At 39.0% G+C, this 11,654-nt stretch overlaps 1 protein-coding gene across 1 annotated transcript; it reads left to right on the forward strand.

Annotated features, from left to right (window-relative positions):
• The first annotated feature begins 8,214 nt into the window (after positions 1-8,214).
• Positions 8,215-10,678, forward strand: LOC147634109 (uncharacterized). Its single transcript, XM_086804541.1, has 4 exons — positions 8,215-8,725; positions 9,208-9,479; positions 9,767-9,984; positions 10,121-10,678. The coding sequence occupies exons 1-4, from the start codon at positions 8,581-8,583 to the stop codon at positions 10,500-10,502; spliced, it is 1,017 nt and encodes a 338-aa protein (XP_086660667.1). The 5' UTR covers positions 8,215-8,580; the 3' UTR covers positions 10,503-10,678.
• The last annotated feature ends 976 nt before the right edge of the window (positions 10,679-11,654 follow it).

The raw sequence follows: 11,654 nt of genomic DNA on the forward strand, positions 1-11,654 counted from the left end.
ATGTGAGAAAGGAATTCAAGATTGGTTATCTACTCATTCATATCTTCCTCACTATACATATGTTCTTTGTTTTTCCATTTTCTATGAGTTGGGTTCCACTAGCCCATAAGGGTTAGCCATTCCCCACTCAACCTTTGACTCTTCCTAGATTGGCTCTAGATGGGGCATTCCCTCTGCCAATGATTGTGCTAGGTCTTGGGCATGTGCCCCAGTCTCTCTGATCTCTCCTTCTATGGAACATTTGGCTCTAAGATTGGTCCTCTTTCCCTATATCTTTGTTTTAGCTAGGGCCCTCCTAGCATCCAATTCTTATTTCCATTGGTTATAAATCTGTAAACTATTTTACGGCCTCTCGAAACTTTATCTTTACTTCATCTCTTCGCTTGTAGGAAAAAGGTTTCTCCAGTTCTATAGCGATACCCTATGTATCCCTCTTAATCCTTGGAGTGAAAGAGATGGCTTGAGACTAGTTCAAGTTTTCCCTCTTGATAAAATTTTGAAGAGTATGAACCATCCCTCTTACTAGGAACCTTGAAATATTTCTCATTGCTCGACCCTTGTTGTTGCAGGAGTGAGCCTCTTATTCTGTATCCAACTACATTCCAAATAATCCTTTAGCAATATATTCAACAAGTCACTAGATAGTGTAGGAAAGTTAGAAACTCTCTTCTCCACTCACTTATCAACAATATGTGCGTCCTCCATGGACTCTTCACGACTAGTATATTTTTAGATGTAGACCTATGCAAACAAACACACTTTGATGTGTATTGGCCGAAGGGCCAGATCAAATACTCCTCTGGTATGAAGATATTGGGTAATTTAATGCAATGTTGTCTAGCGACTATGTCTCCCAAAATCTTTCATGATCTCAATTGCATGACAGAGGGTTTTCAACAAGCCAAATATCAATCGCGTTGGACCCACGTTTTCTTTATGGACCCTTGGTTACCCAAAGGTTAAGTTATTCATAGACGTGAATCACTTTGGTTTTTCATGCTGGACTTTTTCACTTATCCTTATGACCCAAGGTTACCCTTTTGATCATTATTGTTTGCTTAGTTGGCTAGACTAGAAATAATATATTTCAAAGAATAATCACAACGTGAAAATCAACAGATAGTCCCACGTGTGAAAAACCTAAGATAGTCACAATCGTGAAAAACTCTAGTTTTTCACACCAATTCAAACTTTTTTTTCAAATTTTAAATGCCAATTCACCACTAAGGGAGTTCCATAGCCTGTTTACACTGGTTTTTTACCTCAAGAGTCTAGAAACATAAAATATTTTTGGGAGAATTTCTTAAGAAATGCACGCTGTGAAAAACCCTTGGTTTTTTACATTTAAAAAATCTATCTTGAAGTGATTTTGAATGATCAATTTAGTTCATGTGTATAAGTCAATATCCTCAATTTATGAACATATTTCGACGTGAATTTCTCAAATTTTTTGGGTATTTTTCATGCATGAAAAACTCAAATTTTTATGACTGTGAAAAACTTCACGTCGAAATCCTTTTAGGATAAGAAGAAAGATTTTTAGGATAAGATTTTTCTATTTTTAGACACGAAAGGATAACTCAAACAACAATACTTTTTTTTATTTTTAAAGGATTTTTTAAAAAGAAACAAAAGTCCACACCCTGGTTTTTCACATGAAGAAACAGAGTGTAAAATAATTAAAAAATTATAATCAAGGTCATGGGCATGTCTTCTTGCAGGTTGCCCAAGTACTTATACCACACTTCCTTTACCAAAAACAACAAAAACCCATCACTTCACCACACATTCTATCACTCGTGCTAGAACATTATCCACCTACGATTCATAGCAAAACTTCAATAGAACTACTAATAATGGTTAATTATGCATGCAAAGAAGGAGAAATGAGTACCAAAAGTTGGAAGAAGCAAGATAGCTATCTCTGGCAGCGCTACCAAAAAATGTTATTGCTCATTCATAGCCCCTCTAGAACTTTACCATTTTAACAAAAGTGGAACAAACAATAACCATCATAAGGGACTTACCTTGCTTCCAACTTGGGATTCATACCCTCCACCCGCCGTGGTTTCTACTCTAGGCTCTAATGCCTTCTTCCTTATTGTCACACCACCAAAGAGATACTCCACTTCCCTGCAAGGACTCACCTCTCTCACTCTCACTCACTCTCACACAATGAGCAAAAGACACATGCACCAAGAATCACACACTCTACTCTCAACTCTCTCTCTCTCTCTCTCTCTCTCTCTAAACAAAATAGAGTAAGTAGACATGCACAACTCAATTGGCACAAAGGGGAGATTGTGTCTATTCATTATAAGAAATTCACTTATATATAACTACCCCTTATTCACTTGGGCACCTAAACTTAATCCTAATCTAGTAAGCTTAGTCATTTGCCAACTTTTCTCATAATATGTACAACTTTTTAAGTGCCATTTACATGTGACACTTACTGGGCTACTCTTGTGTGTCATAGGGATTGCCTTTGTTGAGCCCAAAATGGGGTTTAAGTAGCACATAGGATGCATCAAATTATAGGTAATCACATAGGCTATATGTGAAGTAACATGGATAAATATGTTGTTGGAGAGTTTGGGCTTTGAAATTCAAAAGCCCATGCATATCTATTTTGATAATGTTAGCTCCATCATGTTAGCTAGCAATCCAATGTTTCATGTGAGAATAAAGCATGTGGAAATTCACTATCACTTTGTCACTTTGTCATACAAAGAAGGTGGTTGTAGATGAAGTTGACTTACACTAGCTTTATTAGAGAGAAGGTGGTCAAGTAGGTGAAATTGACTTAGTCTATGTGAATGTTAATGAGCATAGAGCATATATATTTACTAAGGCATTGACAAGAGTGAAACCTAAGAAGCTCAGAGATGAATTGGGTATTGAGGATACAACATAAAATTGATGTGCTTGAGTAACCTCAGAGTGAGGAAATAATTAAATAAATGTTAGATATTATTGATTAGAACTATGGAGAGGGAGTATTGAGGATACAACATAAAATTCATGTGCCGGATAAACTCAGAGTAAGGAAATATTAAATAAATGTTAGAGATTATTGATTAAAACTATGGAGAGACTATGCCCTGTAAAAGAAGAAGATTTGGGTGGTTTATAAGTCATGCAATTACTTTACACAAAGGTGAATATTAGCCATAGAAAATAGTAACAATAGAGAAAAATCAAGTGAGAAAGAAGTTTCCTACTGTCGTGGGATGTAGGAGATTGAAATTAGCTCATATTCACACACGAAGCTTAGTTTTTTGTATAGAAATAATCTAAATACAATCTCCAATAGAAAAAGACATCATTTTGGGCCATTTCTATATGTTTTTGAGTACTTTCTTTCTCTATAGGTAGCATTTTCTATCTTTAAACATTTTTCACTTATGTCCCTAACTACACATGCACTTTAATAATGCATAATTATTCTATATCATTTATTTAAGTGATCAATGTCTTCAATTTCTTTACTAATCCATTTTTATGAGTTAAATACCATATAATGCATGTTAATTCTATCTATAATTGATAAGGGCCTTATGAGAGTGTGTGGGCTTAGTACATTATCACTATTCCCATTACTTTATCTTTTCAAATTACACCCTATATAAAGGTTGCAAGCCCACATACATCTAGGAGATGGCACCAAAATTATGTTTCTAGGAGCCTGTAAATCATTAGGCCAACCCAATAATTACACTAATACATAGCCATGTGCAAAGAAATGCAAGTAAAAAGTGCTCAATTATTATATATCAAAAGGTATAAATTGGCAATAATCTTGTGGCATGTAGGTTTCATGTGATTTGATGCAAGTGCTTGGAGGGTAGTGGATTGATGCCACTCAATGCCAGTGGCAACAACAACCACAACTACCCTGAAGCTCAAAACCAAGGAGGTGAGATCCTCATATGCGATGAAGTAGAGCATGCTTTTAAACCATCACCCTTGATTGCTCTTCACATTAAAGACCCTCTTAGGACCACTCAATACCACATCAATGGCACTACTCTCTGAAGCTTGAAACTAAGGAGGTGACACTCCTCCTATTCGATGAAGTAGAGTAGGCTTCTAAACCATCACTCCTAATAACTCTTCATATTAAAGACCCTCTTCACATTAAAGACTCATCCTCGTCACCAAAAACCCTTTTCTAAATTCTCCCAAGAACCTCAATATGAGCCTTGCTAAAGAAGTCTAGAACCTTGACGTCAACACCCCTTCTTAACAAAAGCCTAAACTAATCGTCGAAGAAAGTCAAAAAGCAGTCAAGGAAAGGTAAAAATCATAACAAACCAATTCTTCAAAAATGGTTAGTTCCAAATCTCAAGTGCTACATCGAGAACAAGGATACTATAAGGATAGTACTCTATCTGGCTCTACCCAAGAATGTTGCATGTCATTACCAAACCCCCAAAGTGGACCCACAAAGGATACACAATCCAATGATCAAGCAACCTCAAGATCAAAGGAGCTAACATTGTTGGGTCCTCAAAAGCGTGTTGGATGCCCAAAAGTTTCATGAAGGCAACAACCAACTCTTCCAAAACCACCCCCTATGAACTTGCACTCAACAAGCCATTTCAAAGAAGAGAAAAAATAATGCTAAGAAGCATTGGCCACAAAGAACCCATGTCACACATCAACAATGGTTAACTAAAAGTCTCTTGAAAGCTCAAGGCTCCTACGATAACATTCAGGTCCCAATGTCATTGGCATCACCAACCCTGTAAAAATTTGCTTCATCATCTTAAATGGTGCAACAATCTAAGAAGGATAAAGTAAACCACACAAGAATCTATCCTCACAACTAGGGAAGACACAAAACCTACTTGCAACACACATAAGATAAGAATAAGCAAAAGATAAATCAACTCTCTACTCCTAAAAATGGGTTACTTCTCTTTAACAAAGCCTACTTACAACACGCGTAAGATAAGAATAAGCAAAAGATAAATCAACATTCTACTCCTAAAAATGGATTACTTCTCTTCAACACCCCTTATATGTGTGGAACCACAAGAACCTCTTATGTGAGTGAAATCACAAGAACCCCTTCTATGAGTGGAACCACAAGAACCCCTTATGTGAGTGGAACCACAAGAACCCCTTCTGTGAGTGGAATCACAAGAACCCCCTCCGTGTGAATGGAACCACAAGGACCCCTTCTATGAGTTGAACCACAAGAACCCCTTACGTGTTTGGAACCACAAGAACCCCTTATGTGAGTGGAACCACAAGGACCCCTTCTATGAGTTAAACCACAAGAACCCCTTACGTGTTTGGAACCACAAGAACCCCTTATGTGAGTGGAACCACAAGAAACCCTTACGTGAGTGGAACCATAAGAACCCCTTCTATATGAGTGAAACCATAAGAACCCCTTATGTGAGTGGAACCATAAGAACCCCTTATGTGAGTGGAACCATAAGAAACCCTTATGTGAGTGGAATCACAAGAACACCACAAGAACCCCTTCTTGTGTGGAATCTCGCATGCATCCATGTGGCTACACAATTCTCATGACCAACTACAATAGAGAGACAGCTCTAACATATTGCAGGCCATGTATACGTTTAAATTTGGGCCATGTAATTCTCATGTGACCAGAGAGAGACAACTCTAATATATTATTGCAGGTCATGCAAAAGCTTAAATTTGGGCTTGCCATCATAATAATATCACTTTTTATCAAAGAGCTTCATGTGCTTACCCAAAAGTCAAGAGTTAAAGAAAGCAAAAAGTACTAAAGTAAATGAAAAAAGCAAAGAAATGAAGAAGAAAGTAGAAGTGTTGGAGAGAAAAATTTAAAAAACTTGAGTTGGAGAATTAGTTCAAGAGAACACAAATTCTTTTGATAGCAAAGCCCTTGCACCATTAATAGCCTCTCATCATGACAAAGTCAACAACTATAACGTTGACCAAAGTAGCTTCCTTCAAAGCCACACTAGCATCTTCAATAGGTGGACAAAGTGGTCATATGTCTAACTGCCATCAAATTCTTCCTTATCTAATGTGAGCTATCGAATAATGTGCATCAAGCATCATCAGGGGTGTTACTTAACGTCTTCTTCAACTTATCCCCATGTGATGTTGTGCATTATTTGGTAGCCTAAACCAAAGGTTGACTGTAATAAGTATATTGGGATCAATAAATAGCAACCAAAGCTCACACTTTCGATAACCTCTCTAGACAATTATTATTACATCCTCACCATTCTCAATAACCAATCTTAAAAGCAAGGATCCACAAATTGATTCACCTCTCCAAAAATCAATCTTAACATTATTACATCATCACCACTCTTAACATTATTACATCCTCACCACTCTTAACGTTATTACATCCTCGTCGCCACTCTCAACATTATTACATCCTCACCACTCTCAACAACCAATCTTAAGCAAGGATCCACAAATCGATTCACCTCTCCAGCTAAAGCATCAAAAGCTAGTCCCAAGAGTTCCAACACCCAAACTAGTCAACATGTGCCAAAGGAGATAGCAATAGCAATAGCAATTCAAAAGACATCAACCCCTTGTAGGGAGAATTGAATGTGCAACTGCATGTCCTTAAGGACTTATGCAAAATTTATCAATGCCAACACCTTCAACAACCAATATAACACTAGCAAACAAAGTAAGGATGAGATGGGAAAGTACACATGACCTCGGGAAGCGTGCCAACAAAAAAATACAGATGCGAGAGAACACCAGATTGGGTCCCAACTGCCCCCAAGCGTGTGCCAAAAGCATCCCCGCTTGAGTATTTTTATAGTATTTTATTCCATCAAAAATAGGTTACACGGCTATTTTAGCCTAAGCTTGCTCTACAAGCTTTCTTTTTACAAAATAGCTCAAACACTAGAGCTTGTTCATACACTAAGTGTAAATAATTACAACTCTTCTAGCATATGTGCTATAAATATAACAATGCCATGCACAAGTGTGCATAAATAATTTGTACAAACATTTGGCATGTGTGTGCCCATTCGCACATAGAATAACCTTGTGCACATTCGCACATGGAATAACCTTATGCACATTCGCACATTCCAATAAGCTAATTTTTGTACATATTAAATCAAGCATAATCAAAAACCTCCTTCTACAAGATTGGATTAGGGCTAATAGGGCTTAATTAAACTTGTAAGTTCTCCTAAAATTGAGTTTGATTATTGCTAGAGCTTGCTTAACAATGATGTCAACATTAAGGAAAATGTCTAAAAGGAGCTTTTAATTTCTCCTAATTGGTGAATCTATTGCTCTAATTGACTTAGCAACTATCTAATTAGATGCCTAAGCAATGTATCCTAGCCTAGATCCCACTTAGATGCCAACTTAAAATGCGAAATCTTGCCAAGATCAAAGAGGAAGAGAAGCGCGATTAGTAAATTTGATTAATCATTAAACTTGATCTAGACACAAAAGGAAGCCGTGCTACTTCTACTTTTACTTTTAAGAAAAAGGTTACTTGCATATGTAAAAATCCAAGAGCTTTTTGAGATAGGGACACTTATCAATTTATTTCTCTTCGCTTTTGCCACCTAGAGACTTGACTTGCCACTTTCTAGAGTTGCCATCTTTCCCTTTTACACCCTTTTAGGCCTTTGCACCTTACAAGTATTTTTAAAACCTTTGACAAAACCCTTTCAACCAAGATTTATGCTCACTCTTTATTGCAAACAAGTTACATATTTCCATGTGACTCAACACATGCTTGCCTTCTAAATGGACAAGGTCTTAATTTACTTGTTATTCCTATGACACGAGGAAAACACACACAAGTGCTCCTATTAGACCTTATTTCAACAAGTTGATGGTGGCCGTCCACAAGATGAATATGAGGATGCAATGACATGTGCTTCTGCATTAGCGTTCTCCATTGTGAACCTCTTTCACCAACCCTTACCAACACATACTACCCCTTGATTTTCTCTTGCCTTACCCCCCCCCCCCCCCCCCCCCCCCCCCTTCCCTCTCATCACTTTTCTCTCTCTCTCGTTGAAATATGCTGGAGTAGGGAATGGTCCGCAGGAGGACCATTCCAGCCGGTCCGGCGTAGCCCCCATTCCCGGCCGTCATGTTCCTCGGGAGGCAGGGCAGAAGATGCAAGGAGGTCGATCATCCATCATGCAAGGGGGTACACGTCAACTTCTAGAATGAAGGCGATCCTTACACGTCGACTTTTGGAATATCATATTCCAATCGCGCATCACAGTGAATCACCGTTTGCCACATCAGCACTTGACGTGCGGCCTCAGAATCTGGCCGACCGAGGACCATGACGACGTGGGACGTGTGGCGTGTGAACCACCCCTTGACATTAAGACACCGTCGATAAAAACGCCAACGGCCACAGGAGCGCGAAAACGTGGAGGTTAGTAATAGGCATTTGTCAGCCAAGCCGTTGGTTTGTAAAGTTGGTTGGCTTTTTTGTGCTTTTTATACTACTTGCAATGAAGGGGGTGATCCTTTGCGGGCATCTCCTCCTGCCAACAGTGTTGCTCGCCATTATTGTATTTCTCTCTCTGGTTTTTCTCTTACAAAGACAGGCAAATGGAGGAAGTAGACGTGAAGTTTGTCCGCCTTTCAGATGGGCGGCACATTGCTTACAGAGAAGTGGGCTGCAAAGAGGGCGCCGCCCATAGATCCATGATCGCCCTGCATGGACTCATGTCCTCCCGCTTTGGAGGAATGCCGGGTAAGCCCCCTCTTATCAGATCTAATCTATATGCTTCTTTATTGTTAATGAAGAAATTTAAGGCTTCATCCAATCTCTTGTGCCCTTGTGGATAAACTCTTGGTTTCTATTAGATCAATTGGCCTGCTACATAGGGAAAGTGGGTTTGAACTAAAAATCTGCAGCTTTTGTCTGTAAATGTGTGCACATGCACACACAGACCCGCGCACACACACATGTATGCATGTACATGTGTGCATACTCATATTTCTCACACACACACTCACACACATGCATACCTACATACATTGTCCAGGGCTAAGAGAAGGACTAGCGCCATAGTACATTCTTGTATATGATAAGTGGTTTGTGTTCCAAGGGAAGAAATGAGGGCTCTTTAGTACATTCTCACATGCATTATTTAATTTGCCAATTATCTGATATCTATATATGATGGGTAAGGAAATAAATGTACATCATTTGACATCGCCCATATTATGCAGGTGTGCGAGAAGAGGTGTTGCTAGAGTTTGGTGTAAGATTAATAGCAATAGACAGGCCAGGCTATGGGCAGAGTGATCCACACCCTTGCCAAACCTTCCGCTCAACATGCAAGGATATTGTGGCGGTGGCAGACACTCTCCATCTTGGCAAGAGAATCTGGTTGCATGGGTATTCCATGGGGGGTGCTTTCTGCTGGGCGGCAGCTCGATACATCCCGGATCGAATAGAGGGAATTGCCATGTGGTGTCCTGTTGGAAATATATGGTGGAAGGTGGTCTCCCTGCTCTCATTGATTTCCTAAGAAGTTGTTGAGAAGTGTTGCTGCTCTCTTGTAGAAGGTGGTCCATCTTTCCTTTGATATTGTGAATGCATTCAGTGGTTTTTACAGCTTTATCTAGTTTACAGTCAATGTGGCTCGGTCTAAAGAGACATGTATGGCAAGATGTAGACTAGGCTAAAATTAAGAATGTGGATAAGCCCTAAAGTATGCCCTTTTCAATGACAGGGTATCTCTAAAGAATGTGGATAAGCCCTAAAGTATGCCCTTTTCAATGACAGGGTATCTCTAAAGAGGAGAGAAAGTGCATGCTTTCATCGTACTCCAGCATGGACTTGATATTGACCTTCCTATGCAAGCTTTCTCCTTTCCTTTTTATCAAGTGGTACTCCAGAATGTCTTGCATTTTCATGGACCCGTCTGTAGACATGACGGCAGGCCTTTCAAGTGCAGACAAGAAGTGTGTACTGCAGCCCGGGATGACAGACTTGATGTTCAGGTAAAATGTCAATCCACACATGTATCAGTAACATTGATTATTTTTGTAACATTGATATAAACAATTTAAGAAAGTCTCTTTGAGTTTGTCAAGGGGTTAAAGCAATTTGGATTAAACTTAACTTCAAAATTTTTAGGGATCGAAGCGAATCTATTAGAAAGAATAAGGGGTTTGGAATGGCAAAGGATTTTGAACTTATGAACAAGGGTTGGGACTTTGAGCTCGCGGAAGTTGGGGAGATGTTCAAACGGAAGATCCACATATGGCAAGGGGAGGAGGATAGGCTGGTGCCCATATCATTGCAAAGGTGGGTACAAAACCAACTTCCTGGCACTGTCAATTTGCAAGAGCTTCATGGAGAGGGCCATATTTCGTTGTTTGTGAGCACGAATCTCGATCGCCTCACACTCAAGGCATTGTTTGGAACTGGAGGCAAAAAAGAGAGTGCATGTGCAAAGGATGAGACATTTTTGGCTTCTTACACAACTAGTAATCAAAGCCCCAACATCAAGCAATAATGGTAAATTGTACACCTCTTGTAAGATAAATTGCATGTGTATCAGCAAAGTTGATGCATTGGGTTGTTTCAAGAGTATGAGCCCATGGCATGCAAGCAATTTGTACACTTGCACCCATTGTTCTCTCATGGTGCTATAGATTGTTCTTTCATCGAATCCCAAGGGGCTATGAACAAGTTAGAGTTGTCGATGAGTAGCATCACTGATGTTGCAAGGTTGAGTTCACAAGTACATTGTTTAAAGTTTCAATTGTGCAAGTGACTATGATATAATAATTTTTACTCACCAATGCCTTAGAAATGAGGATCAATCACTTAAAACACATCAAGTGTGCTCTTTGTAAATGCTACAAGCAGAGCCCACACTCTACCCAATAGAAAAGCTCCAAATTATTCATTTTGTCTTTAATTGAAGTTGTAGATGTGCAAGCTTGATGGGGTAGATTTTAGCCCTTGGAAAAGCTATGATGATATGATTTTAATAATTAATGATGGGTATAATAATAGATTTAACAAGCATAAGCTCCTTATAAAAAACAGCATATCACCTATTGTGGCCCTAATTTTGCTGGGCTCGAGCTATTTTTGAGGTTGTAATTTTTGAGGACAATAAGGTTCCGCCAAGTAAGCTAAGTATGCTCCCTACCCAAGTATAAATAGCGTTATAATTGCTTTTTATTGTATAATATCCTAGTAAAATAGTTTTTTTAAACCTGAAAGGTTTTGGGGCTTCAATTTTTGATATCCTCCTGTAAGGTTTTGGACTTTCATTTTTGTGATGCAAAGATCTTTATTGAATCTTCCAAAATTTGTAAATCTATAGTTTCTCGCATTTCTTCTACTCGTGTCACACTGAATGGGCGAAATCTGCACGTGTTCAAGGTGTCAATGGAAGGAGTTTATGCACCCTTGCAGAACCCAAGGAGGCCTTTCTCTCTCTCTCGTTGCTTGCTTGCCAAAAATCTCTCTCTCTCTCTCTCTGTCTCTCTCGCTTTCCCTTTTTGATTTCAATGTCCAAGTGGAATAGACTTGTGAACTCCTTTTGTCATTGTAGCTTTTGTTGCTTGTCCTAGCTATAGAGGGTGAACGAGGGGTGAACAAGCTGGACATTCAATTCTTGAGATGGATTGTTGAGTGGCAACAAACGATGGTC

This window comes from Cibotium barometz, chromosome 11 (assembly GCF_041138505.1).
Source record: "Cibotium barometz isolate CiBa-2024 chromosome 11, ASM4113850v1, whole genome shotgun sequence".
NCBI classification, from domain to species: Eukaryota; Viridiplantae; Streptophyta; class Polypodiopsida; order Cyatheales; family Cibotiaceae; genus Cibotium; species Cibotium barometz.